The following is a 21,091-nucleotide window of genomic DNA, read 5'->3' on the forward strand; positions in this document are numbered from 1 at the left end:
GAGGTTAGGGGGTAGGATTTCCAGTTCCAAGATGGTGGCCAGGGGGCAGGACACCTGTCAAAGGGTGGGTCTACTGTTGCAGTCCTTGACAGCTCACCAAAGCTCATTAAGCGGCCCTCCAGCTGAAATAATTGCCCACCCCTGGGTTACAATGATATTACTGGCTATAATAATTGGGAGGAAGTAACCTATTAAAATAAAATAATACAACTGAATGTAGTCTAATGCACATTAGTAAATAACTAATTCACTCTATTGCTTCCTGCCTCTCCTCTGTTGCTTTGTTTTTCCATCTTTGTGACCACCACTGAAGGCTAACATGCAATCTGTCCTTGTATATAATTCCTTTTAAAGCTTATGGGAATTTTATGTATACAATCATTATAATGTCAATCAAATACATTTTAATCAATTAATTTTAAACTCCTCTGAATCCTGAGGAGTCTGCAATCTTATCTCTTAAGATTTTCAGGCCTGTCTTTGCAATATTTATTGAAATAACATATTCAAAGCTTTCCTTCAGCAAATACCAAATTAGCGCTTGAAGGAATTCCTCAAGTTGGTGTATTAATTTTAAGTCTCAATTACTACTGACAGCTTAGTCCATTACAAATTATTGCAAAGAAAAGCAGGCATAAAAACCTAATAAAAGTAATACTATATCACAGTGGGAACCAAGCTTTTTGGCAGATGTGCCCATAAATATTATGCCCTGCATCCTCCATGAGTCCCACTCAGCTCCCTTTCTCCTGCCCCATCTGCTCCTCTGCCATCTGCTCCCTTCTCCGTGTACCCTGCCTAATCTGCTGTTCTGCTTTGTGCATACTGCCCTATATGCCACTGTTCTATCTTCTTCCTTCCTGGTCTGTCATGTGCCACACACAGAGGCTGCCCATGTCACTTGGGGAATGCATACTGCAGGTTGGTTACCCTTGCTACATCAGATTACAGGCCCCTCTCCAGCCAAATGTCCACTTTTTCTCAGTGGAAGAGACTGGATGCTAAGGAGAGGAATATTTATGCAGGGCCAGACTGATCTGTCTCTTGCCCCTCTTTCCTACAGCTTTAATCAGTTGGAAGTCTGGGAAGTCCTTATTTGGAGCATGTAGACCTACTATCATTTTTAACACCCACTGTTGGACCTGACCAGCATGAATTTGTCTAATCCTCTTTTGAACCTGGTTAAACTGTCAGTCTTTCCAGTATCTTGTGACAGTGAGTTCCACTAATTTAATGACCTACTGTGCCTGTGGGGGGAAATAAAACAGATTCCTTTTGTTTGTTTTAAATCTGCCTTCTAATAATGTTATTTCATGTCCATTAGTTCTTGTATTGAGAGATCATACATAGTAAATATCTATTTACTTTCTCCATCTGATGAATTCTTTTATGGACTTCTAGCATATCCTCCCTCAGTCATTTTTCCTCTGAGCTGAAAAGTCCTGGACCATTTAGTTTCTTTTGGGTAGAAGCCTTTCCATGCCATCCTCATCTTTGTTGCCCTCCTTTGTACTGTTTCTACCCGTATATCCTTTTAAAGAGGGGGGAACTAGAATTGTGCACAGTATTCAAGGTGTGAATGTATCATTGATTTATAGTGACATTTTTCTGTTTTTTAATTCCTAACACTTTCCTGGTACAGCAGGAAAACAACACTCATCTTCGCTTTGTCACACTTATGTTTTTGTTAATTCTGAATTTCATTCTGTCCCTGACTATGTGTTTATAGACCTTGTTGATCCCAAGTACAGCTTGAGCTGCCTTAGGCTATCCTGAGTTTGTGGCTAACTTCTTTAAGGGTTTGGGCATCAAAATAGAAGAAATCTCCATCATGCCCACTTGTAACTTAGTGTATCAACCGCAGTGCATCAGGAATCTGACTCAGTAATATTCTTCTCTGTGTTTTAATATGTAAAATATAAGCTAGAAACCTGAAGAGTATCTTTTAGATAGTTGTCTCCATTGCAGTTTCTTGAAGTCTCAGGCGAGTAAAAGCTGAAGACGGTATAAATTCTGGGTCTCAAGTATTCTACACTGAGCAGCTCCCACTTTTTCCCAGTGAGTTCTTGGAGTAGGGAGGAGTGACAGCAGTAGCTGGGTCCTAATGCCAACTCTTCTGTGACCTGAGCTCTGTCATTGCAACCCCCCCATCTTCCCCTTTCTTTAACCTCAGTGTGCTCGCCAAAAACATACCGATCCAATAGGTCATGTTAATCTTAATACCTTTCCCGACCCTTGGTCTAATAAAGTGCTTAAATAATGCATGTACCTCTTAAGTAAAAAGCTTCAGGTCTGAGATTAATAATCTTGTTTATCTCTTCACCACAATACAACTTAAAGTATCCAGCAGCAGATTTCTACTATAAACAGGTAACTGCATGAACACCACTGTAACAGAAAACAAAAATAAAATTTGCTTGCTTATGGCCCTGAACCTGCAAAGATTTATGCACATGGTTAATTTTTTTTGCACTAGGGGCCTGATCCAAAGCCTATTGAAGCCATTTGGTCTTTCCATGGACTTCAGAAGGTTTTGCATCAGGGTCTCTGAGCTGTCTGCTTTGTTCAGAATGGTGTAAATTTAGGTAAGTGATACACATTTGCAGGTTTAGGGCCTTATTGAGAACCCCATACTGCACTTATGACTAGAAGAAAGAATTGCAATACTGTAGCGAGTCTGTTTTTTAAAGGACAGGGAAGAATTTGATGGTAAGGGGGATAGGATATTTTCTTGTTGATACCTACAAGTAATTATCATTAGTACTGGAATTGAGTGCGTTTAGAGATAAGCTAAAGATAATATAAGCAATAAACGAATCTAAGGCAAGGTGGGCAGCAGTCGCTGTGTTTTCACACCACAGATTGCATTCTTTGTATTCTAATTGTAATGCTCTTTGAAAGAACTTGTACCAGCATGAAGATCATTCCAGAGTAACTCTGAAAACCTGTATTACCATATAAAGGGATCGTCAGTATGACAGAGGATTTCTCAGAAGTATTCCAAGACACTAAATTTGAATAACTTGCCTCATTTTTATCTTGACAAAACAGTTTTACCTTTTGAACCTGGTATTTGTTTATTCTGTCTGCATGCTGCTATCTTCTTGGGTTTTGATAAACTTCCCGCATGGGCGAGTGAGAAATGAATGCTTTCCACTTCATCTTTTCCCTGAGGTCAAAAGTGAATGAACAATAAAATTTCTAGACTGAAATGATTTCATTAAAAGGGGACCTAGTTAACCTTTTGCAAGTTGTTATTTCTAGTATCTGCCTTAGTACGTTAATATAATTCCATGAATTTTGCACGTATGGTGGGGGTAGAGCAGTGAACAGACATAAATTATTAGCGCTATGTCACAGCAGTTAATGAAGACATAGTAAAACTTGCTAGTGGAAACAGGAAAAAGAATAGAAGCAGCATGATTTTATTCCTTAATATATCTGTACAGGATTGTCTTTGCTGTTTACTTGTGTTGGGAGAAAATCCAAAGAAGTGGGGCAGTACAAAGAGTTGGGACTGTATGTATGATGAATTGCAAGCAGAGGGGCTGTATGGTGACTGCCTGTGCACCTCCTGCATTAAGTGGCAGTATTACCACACTGAGTCTACATGAATTGATGTGTGGGAGAACTGAGAGGGGAACCAAAGGAACTGTTTACCTATAATCCATTGCATAAGAGGAGGTGTGGGGGGGGATTTGATCACAGTGATAAGGCTGTGCTGCTGCTCTATGCCTAAGTTGGTGGGGGTGTTTGGCTTTTGCTATAAGGCAGCTGCCTTTGCATTTCACCTAGTCAAGTTCTCAGGGCATGGTGGCAGTTCAGCTAAATAAGAAACAATTGTTCAGGTTTTATACAGTTGAAATGAATTCATCCTCTGAGAATAGATGGAAGTGAACTAGATTAATTTCTTTTTACAAACTCTTCAGGTATGTTGTAAAGTTCTGCAGATAGCTGTTGTGTCTTAAAGCTTTCCTCCTCTAGGAAATGTACTGCTTTCTAATGACAGGTATCAGCAGTGGGGACCATTTTGTAATTACAGCTAAGTCATGTTTGGCACCTGTTCAAGTGTGCTTATTGCTCATGCCTTTCAACGATTAATACTTTTCCTACTTTTAAAAGGGCCATACCTAATGCTATATGTATTACTTGAGTGTACCCAGTTTATCATCCTAGGTGTGAGCAAAATGGCAACTTTCTGTCATCCATGTCTTGAATATAGCAGTGCAGCCTGTAGAGATTATGGATCTCAGTGTTACTTGTTGCTTTTATTTGTTCTAAGTATCAGCCAAAACGTGCTGACATGTATAAAATGAAGTGGAGGTCCTGCTCTGAATATGCTTTGTCCAAAAGAAACACAGAGGTACTGTGATGTAAATAGTCAATGCATTTTAAATTCTGGCCAGTTTTGGGCAACACCCAATCTTCAGAAAAATGATCTATAAATAAGCTCTTTTTATATAAGTTAGACCCTTTAGAATCCACCAGACTGAGCTATAGAATTGTTTGTGATGCATCAGTGATGGAGTTTAGCTCTCTTAGTGCTTCTGATTCAACATCAATCATATTGGGAGGCGGATGTGTTTGGAACATACTGCAAATATTGGATGAGTTCCTAAATTAATTGAGGAGTTTGTACAAAGTTGGTACATTCAAAAGTGGGTGAGAGATTTTAAAGAGAGACTTCTAGTTCCTCAAAAACAAGTGTGAAGTTTACTTCTTGAGGGAAGATGGTGGTAAATTTAGCAAGGAACTCAGCAAGTTCTGAACTAGACAGGTTTTCCCATTGGTTTACTGAACCTGAAAGAGACACTGATTTATAGTAAGCTTGTCTTGCAAGTTCCAAGTTCCAGTTCCTGGTTTTCCCCAGATAGAAGTGTCATAAAATGCACTTCTTACTAAATAAGACCACCATCTGCAAATGTCTCCCTGTGGGATTCTTTAGGTATCCTACCTAACAATATACTTTAGTTTATATCATCTTTTAAAATAAAGCTTTATCTCCAAAAGCATCACCTAATCATTTTGCTAGAAACCTCCCTTTCTAAATAGAAATAGAAAACAAAAATAAAATTTTAATGAAATAGAAAACAAAATCTGAGTAAAAGATAACCTGCTTGGTTATTTGCATTCACTCTTGTAAATGAAGTTCTAACTTTGCTTTTATCTCCAACAGACAAACAACAGAAAGGTGAATTTGCTTTAGAGGGCTACACCGTCAGAATGAATAATACCCTTCGAAAGGATGCAAAGAAAGATTGCTGTTTTGAAATCTCGGCTCCTGATAAGCGCATTTATCAGGTTAGACTTTTTATGTCGCCTTGAAATTAAATTGATAAAACTGTTACGATTCCCGTTATGGAGACATTAACATTTCAGTAAAACAACGTTCCCTGACACGTTAATGAAAAAAAGAGAGCCTGGATTGCTTACACTGTACTTTCATATAATAGGAAATATATTCTAAAAAAAAAATCAGATTAAGTTCAAATACTATCTTTTTGGACAAGAACAAGCAAATCTATCATTTTTATCTATCAGTCACTTAAATGTTAGCATTTTAATATCCATTATGTAATAGGTCTGTCTGATTTGTTGGATGAATTAAATTACAACAAAAGTGGAATTATCAAACAAAACATATCTGAGTTTAAATACATATTGTATTGCTTAGGGCTTTGGAAGGGAAATCAAGGTAAAAGCACACATCAGCTATGCAATTCAAAGATCTATCAGCTAGACATCAATATGGAATGTAAGTTTAATAAGTTTTAAATATCTGAGATTGCAGTTGAAAGCCAGTTAATTAAGTTGTCAGGTAGTGTGTTGGAATCTGACAAGAACATTTTTAAGAAAACTGTATCCAGCAGTCTAAAGAAATTCATGGGTGTCTTCTAATTGTCAAGGGCAAATTTTGTTCATCAGTTCTGGCTTTGACATTGATGAAGAGAAGCAGCTTTTTTCTGCACAGCTGCCAGCTGCTGATCAGAGTTTCAAATCCATCATCCTCTGCTTCAATTACGTAAATTTGTCAAAATTAACTGTACATTATAAGAAGCATCCTTGCAAGAAAAGTACTAGAAGACATGAAAAGAATTACTAATGGTTCTTTGAGGAAGTGACAAGAATGCTACGTTCCTTCCATTACTAATGTGGTAGTGGTTACATTTTTATTATCATTACTTTCATTTTATTATTATTACTCCTATTTACAAATATTCTGCTTCTTACAGTTTACAGCAGCTACTACCAAAGAAGCAGAAGAATGGGTACAGCAAGTCAAATTTATAATTCAAGGTAAGTCAGCTAATGAAACAATATTTTTTGTCTTTAATTCCATTTAAAAATAACTTTATTTTAATGAGAGATATTGCATTGTTTTCAGTGTACTTTTCACCTCAGGTATATTGTAGGCCTTCAAAAGCCCTTGTTGATAGTTTTGTCAGTTTACTGCTTGATGAATCCATATGAACATAAACATTTTCAACAATACGTGAAAGATGAACACCCCTTATACTCCAACTGAAGAAAATGAAACTGTCATAAAAGATCTTTCACGAGACCTGAAAACAGAAATACTTAATGTATTTTCCTTTTACAAGAGTTATATGTAACCCAAATGTCAGTAGCAACTTGCTTTTTACATGTTAGTAAGCAGAGGAAAAGATCAAAGCATTCTTTGAAGACTATTGTCCTGTGTGTATACTCTTCATCCCTTCTGATAAATGATGACTTTCTCAACGGCTATTAAACAGATTTGGAATCTAGCATTATTCCTGAGGAGGAAGTGGAAGAAGAATATGATGATGTTGGACAAGTCAGCACTGAACCAATAGATGATGAAGGCATTTATGAAGAACTTCCAGGTACATTTGAGATTTTATGTTTGAGGGTAATGCCTCTTCTCAGTTTCTAAGATGATAATTGTGATGGACTCCAAGTAAGTTGACAGAACTTGAGTACCATGGTGCTGAAAAAAAATTCCTTAACAAGGTCTGCATAAGGGTACTTCAGCCTTGTTTATCAGAGGCATGAAAATCATGCAGCAGTGGTAAAAATGGTCTTATGGGACTTTGGGCTCATTAACTTTTTCTTTGCCTCAATTTTTTTAATTACAAAATTGACTTATACAGCTCTTTCCACTGATTTACCCATCTTTTTTTTTTCATTTTGGCATTTGTATTAAGCAGAAGTTCTCTACACATTCCATGTGTTATCAGCTGCTGCCTAGTACATGATTTCATAATCCCTGCAACAGAACATTGTGTTGGTTTAGAAAATCTCTGGTGATGAACTGTAAATAAAAGCACCATGAGTCTTGACTTAGTTTCCTTTCATTTCATCCAGCGTGCATCTGATTTATCTAGTGATTTCTTACGCTGGATTTTCAGACATGGTCAAATGTTTACACTTCTTGGTAATTGGATGTAAATCTCTAAATTTTCTGTTGGCAAGAAGCCATGGAGTATTCCATACAGTAAGATCTGAAGAAAGACTATACTTTCTATTTTAGTAAGCGCTCTGAAAATGAGCTATTCAATCTGTTACGTGTAAAAATAGTGTATTTATGCCAAAAGGACAATGCCTGATCCTTTTACATATTAAAAAATGCTTTTAAAATTCCATTTCTCTTGCTGTTCAGGGACAACACTACTATCAGCTAATAGCTTGGCAGATAAAAATAAAACTACATGTGATACAGGCTGCCTTCACATATCTGTTCCATGTTGGATATTTTATTGATTAGCACGATGGTTGAAAGTTTGGTTTTCTTATTAATTAAAATATTAAGTGTGCTTCAGTGAACTACAAGAGCAGATGATTGTGGAAGCTGATGATAATATTGATTTTACAACTGTAGAATAATTGGCACAACTTTTGCGTTTTCAAGAAGGATCTACAGTGTGGTCTGCTGATATGATTAAGGCCATGGATTTCCATCTGTGTGACTGCAACTTTGGCCTAGGAGTATATCCTTTATTCATGTGAGATTTTTTTTTTTTTTGTATGCAAGTTGCCTCACAGGCTGAAGACAGTCTTCAGTGGGTATAAAGTCCCAAACCATAGGGCTAAAAAACTTTAGTCTAAATGAGAGGCTAATCCCGACATGTTTGGGTAACCCTTGGATTGCATTTTGTATATTTAGTATCTTACAGGAGATGATTCTTCATATTCGTTTATACTAACAAGCAGTGCATTTTCACTTACGTTGTGCCTGAAGTAAACTCAATAAAGGGGATGTTTCATTCACAAGTTCACATGGCTGCCTCAATCCAGTAAATGGTGGTGACAGCCAGCTTGAATGAATGAAACTGAAAAATGTGATGAGAATCAGGAGTTATCAAATTTAAGTTCCCTTTAAGAGTTTCCTGTTCACAATATTGCTGAACTACATCCTCATAGCTGGGAGTGTTTAGAAATATTGACACTTTTACATCAGTTTTCCAATAACGTTTGTCTCCTAAATTACCTGACCTGCCAAAAAAGCAGCAGAACAGCAAATATCAGAAGAATAGTCTATTAATGGTTTGGACTTTAGGAGGTCTTGGATCAGTTTCCAGCTCAACTACTGGCTTTCCTCATAACTCTGGGCATCTTGCATACTGTAACTTTTATGCTTCAGTTTACTGAGCTTAGTTAAGTTCAGGGTTAACAGATAAAGGGCAGGAGAAGAAAAATACTATCTTGTCTGTTTAATTTTTAACCTCCATAGCAGGGGGTTCCCAACCTTTTTATGCTGAGGACCAGCAAACCCTGGACCGGAAGTGACTGTGTACTGGCAAACTGGACCAGCCGTGACCGCTGCAGGCAGGCTGCCTGTCCATAGTATGCTGGTCACTTCCAGTCCACAGTTTGTTGGTCTGCGGCCACTTCCAGTCCGCAGCAGCCAACCGTCCTGAGGACTGGCAGCCAGTCCTTCACGGCTTGGTACCAGGCTGCAGCCTGGGGGGTGGGAACCCTTTGTTTTATAGGACAAGGCCTGTCTCTTACTTTGGGGGGTTGGGAACCCTTACTTTTATAGGACAAGGCCTGTCTCTTACTTTGCTTTCATATAGTTTCGTATACAATGGCATCTGATTTCAGTTGTGATCTCTAGGCATTATGCAAATACAGACATGGTAGAACACTGAACAGATGTACAGCAATCAGCTTCATGTCCAATCGGTCACATTTTACATGTTGTTTCTGTAGTGCAGTTCCTTTTTTTAACTGTTTTTAAAGAGGTGAGGGAAGAGGCTGCTCAGGAGGGCACATTAGCTGTCACACTATAACTAGGGACCGATGGCTGTGAAAAATTATGTTGGCCACAATTTCCTGTGGAATTGACCCTCGCCCCTCACCTCTCAAAGTACTTTACTGGAATATAAAGACTTAGACTTAAATTTAATACTTGGATTTATACTAATATGGTAATGATATGAAATGTGTATGATATTGCTACATAATTTGCTATTTAATTATGCAGTTTTTGCCTCTCAGCCAATCAACAGCAAGGGATGGGGCCACCAGAGACCCTCTGCCAATCAGTGGTGAGGGGCGGGACCACTGTAAAATGCCTGCAAAATCAGCTCTGTGCAACATAAGCCGACCATGAAAAACCTTTGTCTCGCTGCAATTTAAATAGGTCCCTAACTATAACGTTTAGCTCATTATGAGAATGAAGAGGTAAATCTCTGTAAATACAACCCTGAATGAAATGGGGTTACAAATGCAGCAGTTTTGCTACTTCAGTAAGCAGAGGTAATCTTTTCAGTATACAGTTACCAGTCAACCACCTGTCTTCATATCTGCTTGTGGGTTGATCTCAACTACTGTGGCTGTTAAGTGCTCTACTGTAATAAATAACAAACTGTCTCCAAGCCAGCAGTTACCTGAACTGGGTTCAAACAGTGCAGATAGATGTTGTTTCCATCCTGTGCCTCTGCAAAAATGTGTTTTTAGTATTAGTTATACTGTATTTAGACATTATTTTTGTTGAGCTACAGTGTTTGTAGCACAAAAAAAGGAACTTTAAGTTGCCACACATTCAAAGCCCCCCTGATTGGAGCATGACAAAGGCATGGTTTCCAGACAGAATGGTAGAAGACTTCTCTATGGCTCCCCCTGCCCACAAGGAAGCCTGTCAGTGAGCATTAAAGTTCCTGATACCTGCCACCCAGTATTTGGGAACACCACTGCCTGGTGTGCTGAGAACCATAAAGATCCTGCCTGCAGCCCAGGATGCTGGAGTTGTCCCCAGGGAGAGGTGTGAAGCCCCAGGGAATGGTCCTCTTTTGCACTAATCAGCTGGTCATCCCAGTTTTGTACAAGGGACATTCTCCTTCCACAGACTGTAACTCACTGGTTTGGACCCAGGGTAGCAGCTGGAGCTGCAAGTTTGCCTTCTGTGGTGAGAGGGGGGAGAGTATGCCCCACCCCCTTACAAGCAGCTTCAGGCTGCACTTGACAGCACTGGTGGGGCAGTGAGAGAGAGCAGTGTACTCTGGGGTATTGGAGGACCTAGTAGAGCCCTGTCACTCAGTGTAACGTACCACGTATTCAGATTAAGGGGGGGATACACACAAGCCACAAAGATGTCCCTCATTTAATGAGGAACATCTCAGAGGCTGGTTCACCATTTTCATTACATGATAAATTATGCTGAAAATGTTACAATTTACAACAGTTAATGCATGAATCAGACGATAAATGTAATGTCCACCAGGACTTTAGTTATAGGGGTAAAAGTCCTCTTTCTTTTAGTTCTTCCTGTTCCTACCCTTATCTCCTCCCAGTATTTGTTTGGCCACCAAAAATGCAGTAGTTGCATGTTCAAGAACTAGTTATCTTTGTGTTATTTTGTTGAATTCAGCATTACTGTATTCACTCAAATAGAAGACAACCCTAATTATAGGAAGCCCTTCCCTTCCCCCCACCAATTAGATTCTGTATATGGAAAACTTATAAATTTGTTATAATTTTCCAGGTATAGAATCTAATTATTGGAAGTTTGTCTTGAATTTGTCCCCTGTAGAGTAGTTCAAAGACAGAATTGAACAATACATTTTCTAAATATAATGAGTATTGGAGCTTGTCAGCTAAATGAGTATTGTTGAAATAACAGTTAGGCCTTATTTGGGGTTTGCATAATTGTTCACCAGTAGAGTTGTTGCTCTGCTTAGTTTTGGTGTGGCTGATTGTGTATTCTTAGTCTTTTGAGCACTTCTGTTCAGTCTCCTATAGTAGATAAATATTCTGTCCTTTTCCTTATACCGAGCCAAGAGAAGAAACCTTTCCTTATTCTTGCTTAGGCTAGAGTTCAGCACCAGTATTGTTGGCCAGTAAAACTGAGGAAGACAGTGAAGGATCTTTGAACTTACCTTCTTAACTGAGCTGTGGAGAAGAATCCTTTTTAGATCATCCTGGCATTGGATGAGAAGTAACCCACTTCAGTGGCAGGGGAGGCCAAGCCATGCACCCCTAGAGTTGGGAAGATGGTGGTGGTTGGCGACCCCTTCCTGTAGGGCACAGAGATATTCATCTACCAGCTTGACCTGGTGGCTTGGGAGTTCTTCTGCCTGCTAGGAGCCTGTATCTGAGACATCATGGAAAGGTGGCCAAGGTTTATCTGACTACTATCCCATGCTGCTCATCCATTAATGATACTGCCAAGGGGAGCCTTGGATCTGGTGCATGGATCTGTGCTCAACAGTGGAAGGGACAGGGGCCAGGACAGTATTCTTACCTATCCTTCCAGTTAACGTAAAGTCCCGGATAGGAGCAGATGCATCCTGGAGGTCAACATATGGCTGCATAGATGGTGTCACCAGCAGGGCTTTGGCTTCTTTGACCACAGGGTGTTCCAAGAAGATTGACAGCTGGGAAAAGTTGGGGTCCAGCTGATGAAGAGTGAAAAGAGTGTCTTTGCTTATGGGCTTGCTAACCTAGTGAGAAGGGAGCTCACCAAGGAGTGGAGACAAAAGCCAGGGGTTAGCAAAGTGCTAGGAGACCTGGATAAGAACTTCATAAGGGAAAGCAATAGCAGAAACCTTAGCAGTGTTCTCAGGGAGAATATAGGACAGTTAAGTACCTAAAATGTTTATACACTACAGTACTGCAAGAAGCATGGGGAAGAAATAGGAAGAATTGGAGGTCCTAGTACAATTGCATAATTATGATGTAATTAGGATTACAGAAATGTGGTGGGATAGTTCACATGACTGGAATACTTAGGGAGAATATAGGACAGTTAGGACATCTACAGGCCACCAAACAGGAGAATATGGTTGCTTTCCGCAAAAAGATGCCAGAAGCTTCCAAATCTCTGGACTTGGTTCTCATGGGGGACTTTAATTATCAGGTATCTGCTGGGAGGGACAATGCAGTAGTGTACAACCAGTCCAGCAAATTGAAGAGATTGTTGTCTAACCAGGCTGGTCTCCTTTTGCAGTGGTGCACCACTTCTGGAGGGAGTCTATTCCAGACTCTGGAGACCTGGACAGTAAAGAAGTTTTTCTTTATGTCCAGTCTAAAAGGGTCTTTCAGCATAAAGAGGCTCTTTTTAATAGCACAGGAGCAAGCTATCTTGATGCACTTCCCATTCTTTCATTGCAAAAGGAGACCAGCCTGGTTAAATAGCAGTCTCTTCAATAAGCTGAAACTCAAAAAAGAATCCTATAAAAATAGAAACTTGATCATGGTACTAGTAAGAGTATTGCACGCACCAAAGAAACCATAGATCTTTTACCTAGCTCTAGATGATTCCCAGAAGGCTGAAATATTTAATGCCTTTTTAAGTTTAGTCTTCATAGATAGGGGCAGCTACCAGATGATGGGTTTTTATTATGTCTTAACTAAGAAACAGCAAATTATAGGATAAATATATTCATAAGTTCTGCTGTTTCTATGGCATGTTGAGGTTTTTTTATTACCAGTTTAAACAGTTGACATGTAATTTTGACCAAAAAGCATTAATCTGTTTCATAATATAATTTATTTTAGAATACTTGGAGAGACTGGTTTTAAGGTTACTTTCTTATCCAGAAAGGACATTATAGGAATATATATTATAGTTTTTTAAACTTTGGAGTTCAGTATTTGCAAAAACTTGTAACAGAAATCAGTAAAGTTTATTGTCCTGGTTTCTTGCTATCATATTGCTTTAGATTTCTCTTTCTCAGCAGGAGATTATGCCTAAAAATGAATTTCTAGACAGGAGCTGAATAGCTTCAAACTAGTAGTCAGAATAGTAACAGTCTATTAGCCCATTTAAAGCTTCAGTGAAATTCAGTTTGTATGGTCTGCTGGCAGGAGGTTGGAAAGGGTACAGGACCTAAAAGAAAACTAAGCTTTTCATCTGTTAACCCACTTCCTTCTTTAATAATATCTACAAATTTATATTTACAACAAGGATACCATTTTATGGCTCAGAACAGTAAAATTATGTTTTACAAATACTGTGGCTCATCAGATAGTCATAACCATCACAAATGACAAAGGCTTCCTAACTTGCAGTTGCTCTCTACAGGATTTTGCAGGAGAGAACTATTTTTGCTGCCTTCAGTAAACTAAGCTTAGTTCATTTGAATAGAAAGGAATATTAAAAGAGAACCTGAACCAACAGCCACCAACAAAAGCCCCACTTGTTTGTAAAACTCCCTGTGCTTCAAGGAGTCAGTTGATAGCCTGTAAAATTAATGAATTCTATATATTTTTACATTAAAAATGTATACAGTAGCTTACAGTTGAATATTTTAAACCTAAATTATTACAACCTTGAAAAATTAAAATAATTTTTAGTGATTGGTTATAACTTACAGGAAGCATCTTTGTCTAAAGATACCAGGGAACCCAAAATATTTGGATCAGGGAAGCTCTATATGATGGGAGGAGTCATCTGTTTTTGCACAGTTCATATTTGTTTTTGACTTCCCATGCTGATGATTAGAAGAGGAGATATTGTTGGCTTTAACAGGACTTGTGCTAAGTGGACTGGTGCTCAGGGACTTAGCTTTAATTTAACTAGGGAATTTGGGTGCTTTGTTTTTAGATGGCTTCTGTGTTCGATTCATGCTGTTGCCTTTGTATCAAATTTTGTTGCCTTACTCAAATCTTAACTAACAGTTCTCTCCCTTCTGCGGCACCAACAAATGCTAACATCATTGCACAAAAGGAGAGAGAGAGATTAATCTAAAATAGCATCTTTATCTGAATCTCCCATTGCATCTTGGCTTTTTCTTTTTCCTTTGGGCTCTGTCTATGCTGCAGCTACTGTACAGCCACATCAGGGAGCCTGTTGCCAGTGCAGTTTCCCTTAACATGGTTATGAATTCCTAGCTTCCCTCCGTGTCACCCCTGTGGTACAAAAAGGATGAGGGCCTGCCCTACCAGCATAGACAGGGTTTTTTTCTGACCTAGGGGAACCCTTCAGTGGCATAAAGGTGGTATAATTGGACCTGTGCCACCTGTTCCCAATCCACCACATGAAGCACAGGGCCTTCTGGATGGGCTGGGAATCACTGGGAACAGAGCTAGCTCCAGTGCTCCTCACCCAACAGAGTGTCATTTGAACCAGTATCATTTACGGAAGCCTAAGGGCTCCTTTATTTTTTTGTATTGGTTGAATTTGTATGGTTGGGCCACGATTACAAGACTGGAAAGTTAACTTTTTTCTCTTGCCTCCCACAGGAGTCCTGTGCCACCTATACCTTGGCCAGACCCAAGAATTCAGCTAATAGTTCCATTTTGTATTGTAGTCAGGACCTTAAACACATTTTATAAGTCACTTAATTTCTGCTATGAGTTTTTTTGCAAATACTGAATTCCCAAGTTTAAAAACTATGGCATATTGCCATAATACCTTTTTTGGATAAGAAAGTGACCTTAAAACTAGTCTTTCTTCACAAATTCTAAAATAAATGCCTTTTGATCAAAATTACGTGTCAGCTGTTTAAATTGTTGTTCAAAAACCCCCAACATGCCATAGAAACAACAGAAATCATGAGTATATTTAGATCTAAGTTTGATACAGCATCGGGGACATTTGAGGCTCTTACAATTTTTTGGGAGGGTTGGAGAAAGGGAGCTATTTTTCTCCCTGACTTGCATTACTTTAGATGAACTGTCTTATATAAAAATGTCATGAGTTTCATTTTGGATATGTTTAATAGTATTATTGGATCCATTTAGATAAGAAGCATTTGACTATTTTAAAATGAAACTATTATTATTGTACCAATATATGACATTTCATAGGAGTAAGAAATGCCACACTTGCCCTCTCCTTTTAGTCATTATTTTAAGCCTGGGTGTATTCATAAAAGTTGGTGTCTCTGGTTAACCTGTCTAGGAAGTGGCTGAAGCATGATAACTCTTATTACAGTTTGCCTCTACAGATGTAGAACTGCCAGGATCTCAAGGAAATAAGTTTTGCTGATGTGTTATTGTGCTATATGTCCCCGTGAAGAAATCTGAATAAAAATATGACCTATGCTTTATCTGCATTTGAGAAGTAGCAAGTCATAACAGCAGAACAAGGACTGTAAAAGAGAGGCTGGTTTGTCATTTGATGAATCTTCCCCTGGAGTCTTTTGTTTGTATGTCTGTTCTGCTGCAGCATGCATTGACACCTTAGCACCTACAGTAAGTGTTTCACTATGCCAGCAATAAATGAACACCATCTTTTCAGAAGTTTTCAGGGTACAGTGCTATGGTTTAGTTGCGTGACCTCTGTTAATTTTTGATAAGAGACATGTGGCTAAAATCCTGTATGCTGTTTTGAAAATGTAGAGGTTAATGTCAAAAATAGCAACCATGGGCTACAACTGGGCAACCAACCCCCAAAATCAGAAAGACAGAATGAAAGAGGCTGTGATTTCACTTGTTGGTACCTAACGATCTGTGAGGAGCCTGCTGGGTCAGTCTGCAAAGACATGCTCCTACAAATTATAGCATTATTTGTAATAGTAGCTTGTTAACCAGGTACATTGGATAGATTCCATTTCCAGTATATACATTCATTTTACCTAGCTCAGTTCCTTTTGTTTTCAAATGATTGAGTTTCTTCTTTTTGTTTGCAAGTATTGTATGTACTGCTTATGTACTATTGGACTATTAGATTTTTGTTAGATTTCTTTTCAGAAGTGCTTGTATTTCAGCAGTGACTAAAGTAGTTTCTAGATAAAAATCAGGCTGTGGGTGAGAGATCTGAAGATGAAAATGGTGACTGTAAGATAACTATCATCCTCAACATTACAGTTGATTGTGAGATTTAAAACAATATTGAAAACAGTTCACTATTTCAGAATAAACTTTTAAAAATAGATCTTTAGAAGGAAATTGAGATGACATCTAGAACAGCTTAAAAAAAGGATAACAAGATTTTGCACCATTGCTTCTTTGCACAGATTTTTCAAAGTATTTTGTTATAGCCAAACAGTAAAATTTGTCATTATATAGATCGGTACCAAGAAAAAAGGAAGAGAAGAGTTAGTCATATTATGGCTCAGAGCCATACCAAATATACAGAAGCAGCAAGAAGCACAAGTAAATTAGGTATTGACAGCTAGAGAACAGAAAGATTTTTTTTTTTAAATTTGTAATGCATGTGAGCTTGTTTAGGAATCCATCATTTGCTAGTACATGCATGTATCTTGTGTCTAGAATATCTTTGATGTATATTAGAGAATATGTGACACAGTAGCTTTGTTATCCTGTGTGTGTATATGTCTGAATTCTAAATGTTACAGTGGTTTGGAGCTGAGCACATCTGAGTTATTTGACACTTAATATTTGTCAGTATTTTCATGAGAAGTTTTTAACCCTTTCAAATGGGCTTTCTGGGAGCATATCTGTGTTTACTAGCTAATGTGGAATGCTGGTGGATATACATGACTTATGAATTAGAATTCAAATGACTTTTGTGTTGAAAGCCATTCAAAAAATGAACCTGGTGTCTTGGTTTTATACTTTCTTGGCAGGCTCTTAAGTTAGATCCTAATATGGCATAAAATATCATCTGCTATCATCTTTTATTTAACTTTACTTTCTCTTGTAATAGGATAATGGGGTCAATAATGGATCTTCTTACTCCCTCCTTTCAGCTTGGCTCAGAAGAAGTAGAAAACCTAAACTGTTGGGCCGCTTGGTAGAAAGGAGAGTTCACAGATAGCTACACTTACTAATTTTGTAAGACTCTTACAAAATGTCATCTAGCAGTAGACTTCATGATCTGTCACATGCCTATAAAGTTCCCCTGGGGGGTTTCCATTTTTAAAAATGTTCCCAGTGAAATGCTTTTTGAGGTTCAAACTAGCCTTTGTCAGATGTGTGTCCCAAGTCTGAATTCAGCAGTAATTGGAGTTTTAACATATGCCACAAAACTTGTGACTGTTGGAGTTAGAGTCTGCATACCTTCCTGCACATCTGACCTTGCTATTTGGCTGTTCCCAAATTTGTTATTTGGCTATTACTTAACTTTACCCCCCCCCCCACCAAAGCTTCATCCCCCAAAAACATAGTACATAGTAGTCTGCTGCTGCTGTAAAAAACAGTCAGCCACATTGCATAGGCACTTTGTTACACACAATCTGTGTCTGTCAACTTTGTGTAAAATCAAGAATATACGCATGTCCAGCCAAGTAACTCTGATTCTGACCAGTGAAGGACCAGTCTGGTAGGTCCATCCTTCACATGGCTTATTTTCACTCCAAAACACAGCAGTGGCTGTAATAGTCCTTCTTGATATCAACTCCAGATTGTATCTGCTTTTCTTTTTTACTTCGCTAGTGCCCTGTAATGCTTTGTTTTCAACCAGGTTATATGAATGCTTCCAAAGTTTGACTTCCAAGCCTGAGTTTTGTCAGTAGGGTAAATGACCTACATTTCTGTTAAGTCTTCTGGGGGACCGGTATTCTATAATGACTGCTGAATCCAACGTGCTGTTACAGACTCCTGCAGTTAATTAATGACACTATGGCACTGCCCCACATATTGATACCTTATAAGGGAAATATGATCTACAGGAAACTACTAGAAGTGCGTAGATAGCTAATTGGAAAACCCTCCTTAGTTGAGATTAATGACTTTCACACCGGAAGGATGCATCAAGAGAGGTTCTGTGGGGTCTGCCCTGGGTCCAGAACCATTCAGTGTTTTCTTTAATGACTTGCACAATGAGGTTGAGCATATGCATATTAAATTTGCAGGTGAGACCAAGTTGGGAGGGTTTAGGTGACAGTACTGGAATTAAAAATGGTCATGGAGAAATGGGCTGAAATAAAGGGAATGAAATTCAGTTGCAACAAATGCAAATCCTACATTTAGGTAGGATTAATTAGCTGCACAAATACAAAATGGGGAACAACTGGCTAGCTAGAAGCTTTGCAGACTTCTCTAATAATCTGGGAATTATTTTAGACAACAAATAAGTATGAATTGTTGATGTCATACTGTTACACAAGAAAAGAGAAGACAATAAATACTATACTAGGCTGTATAATCAGGGGTATCCTCTATGAGACAGGGAAGTATTCCTCCTTCAGCACTAGTCAGGTTGCACCTGGAGTATTCATAGATTGTAAGGCCGGAAGGGACCTCAGAACATCATTGGGTCCAGCCCCCTGCACCAAGCAGGAAAGATAACTGGGGGTCAGGTGACCCCAGCAAGGTGACTGTCTATTCTTCTCTTGAAGATTTCCAGGGTAGGTGATTGCACCACCTCTGGAGGGAGCTTATTCCACAGTCTGGACACCCTGACTGAAGAAGTTTTTCCTAATGTTGAGCCTGAATCTATCTTCCAGGAGTTTGTGGCCATTACTCCTGGTTCTCCCCTTGGGTGCCCTGGTAAACAGTTGCTCAGCAAGCCCTTGATGTACTTCCCTAGTGTAGTGGTAAGCTGCTACCAGGTTCCCTCTCAGCCTTCTTTTCCTCAGGCTGAAGAGTCCCAGATCCCTCAGCCTTTCCTCGTATGGCTTGCCTTTTAAGACTGATCATACGGGTGGCTGTCCTTTGGACTCTTTCAAGCTTGTCCATGTCCTTGTTAAAGTGTGGTACCCAGAACTGGATGCAGGACTCCAGCTGTGGCCTCAACTGTGTTAAGTAGAGCGGAAGAATCGCCTCCTTGGTTTTGCTGCAGATGCATTGATTGATGCATGCCAGAGTATTATTTGCCCTGCTGGTTACAGCATCGCACTGCACGCACCCCGGAAGGGCATGGGGGGCAGTTCCTGCCACTGCACACACCCTGGGACGGCATGGGGGGCATGTGCCCCCCAGATCTGCACGGCATGGGGCGGGCTGCCACTGTGGGTTGTGGCTGGGGCAGCGTCAAGCTCTCCGAGTATATTCATGCTGTGGTCTGTTATTACCTTTAGGTCCCTTTCATTCGTTGTGCTAGTCAGTTTGGTGCTGCCAAGCCTGTAGTTGTGTTGGTGGTTGCTCATCCCAAGGTGGAGTACTTTACATTTCTCGACATTGAACTTCATCAGATTCCACTCTGCCCAACTACCCTGTCCAGGTCCGCCTGTAACTGTAGCCTATCTTCAAGTGTGACCATGCTTCCCTATAACTTGGTGTCATCCATGAACTGGGCCAGGGTCAGGTGCTGCCCAGCTGGGGTGGAGTGGGGCATGGGATGGAGCCACACCTTGTCTGGTAGGGGCACGGGCGGGGGGTGGCAGCTACTGCCACTGTGTGCACCCCAGGAGGGCATGGGGGGGTGCGCCCAGATCTGCTTAGGGCAGGATGGTCTGCTGCTGCAGGCTGAGGCTGGGGCTGGGGTGGTGCTGGGCTCTTCCTGGTGGGGGCTGGGCTGGTCTGCACTCGGGGTGGGGTGGGTGGTGGTCCTGGGGGATGGGGGGGCTACAGCAAATTTTGGGGTGGCCACTGGGAAGAGCTTGCCGCTGCCCTGGCCCCAGCTCACAGCAGCAGCCCACCCCACCCCATACAGATCTGGGGGGCATGTGCCCCCCATGCTGTCCCAGGGTGTGTGCAGTGGCGGGAACCTCCCCCCATGCCCTTCCGGGGTGCATGCAGTGGTGGGAACTGCCCCCCCCTTGTGCCCCCTGGACGAGCCATAGCTCTATCCCGCACCCTGCCCCACTCCCAGTCTCGGCCCCACTTCCTCCTTCACCACAGGGACAGCTTATTGCTGTGGTTCTCAAGTAGGATGCTGCTGTAGGCAGCTGGAGTTGCCTCATGTGCAACCAGGTTGGAAAGGGCTGCACTCCTGCCTGCATTAAGATGATCTGCTACAGCCCTTTCTTGCCTGGGCCCCCCACTCCTCTTAGAACAAGGTGCCTGAGACAGTTCCACTTGCTCTGTGCACCTGCTTCTGGGAGATGCTATGTGGGGTCAGACCAAGTATTACAGCAGGGCCAGGTTCTAATGCGGGCAGGAGTGTGTACTTGTGCTGCAGCCTTTCCGGATTTGACTGTGCATGCGCTGTGCATGCGCTGCATGGGTAACTACCCATGCACTGTAACCAGGTTACAGTGGAACCCATGACAGGGTTTTGCAGCATCCCAGGGTGCCATAGGACCCTGGTTGAGAGCCGGTGGAGCAGGGGATGAACAAGGTAATCTCTCAGGGTTCCTTCTTTTCCTGTTTTCTCATTGTGACACATTGCTGAGTTAATTTTTCTTTTCTCATTGAATCACATACAAAATTCCCATGAGCTTCAGTCACTTTCATGTCTGAAAAAGTACTACATGGCCTGAACTCCTAAACAACTTTCATGCCAAGTTATGCAAGTTCATGAAGGAAGGACGGTGTTTATTGTACACATACATGTGATTAGTTTGAAGGCTAAATTGTATACTCTGATTTCAGAGTAATAATAATTATAATAATAAACATTATGAACAACATTTACATTATATGTTTTGGGGGCATTCAAGCTTGTTTTCTTCATATCTGAAAGTTTAGCTGTGCATATCAAAAAGGAAGCTATTTCAAATCATGCAACTTTATATTTAAGAAAATCTTTCAACACAAATTAACAAGAATTACATTCACACACAATCACTTTTTATTGCAATAAGATATTTATTACCAGTACTGATCAATCATTCTTTTTACTGCACCAACATTAAACCACTTTTAACACTATTGA

The 21,091-nt window shown here is 40.1% G+C and overlaps 1 protein-coding gene across 3 annotated transcripts in view; it reads left to right on the top strand.

The window, feature by feature from the left end:
- The window catches only part of SKAP2 (src kinase associated phosphoprotein 2), a 142,567-nt gene that overhangs the window by 82,759 nt on the left and 38,717 nt on the right, over nt 1-21,091 (top strand). For all 3 annotated transcript variants that reach the window (XM_025207419.1, XM_014521236.2, XM_014521235.2), the window contains 3 exons: nt 5,177-5,301; nt 6,234-6,297; nt 6,756-6,866. In XM_025207419.1, coding sequence (XP_025063204.1) covers nt 5,177-5,301; nt 6,234-6,297; nt 6,756-6,866 — 300 coding nt within the window. The remainder of the gene's footprint in view (nt 1-5,176; nt 5,302-6,233; nt 6,298-6,755; nt 6,867-21,091) is intronic.

Source organism: Alligator sinensis, unplaced genomic scaffold (assembly GCF_000455745.1).
Source record: "Alligator sinensis unplaced genomic scaffold, ASM45574v1 scaffold29_2, whole genome shotgun sequence".
Classification (NCBI taxonomy): domain Eukaryota; kingdom Metazoa; phylum Chordata; order Crocodylia; family Alligatoridae; genus Alligator; species Alligator sinensis.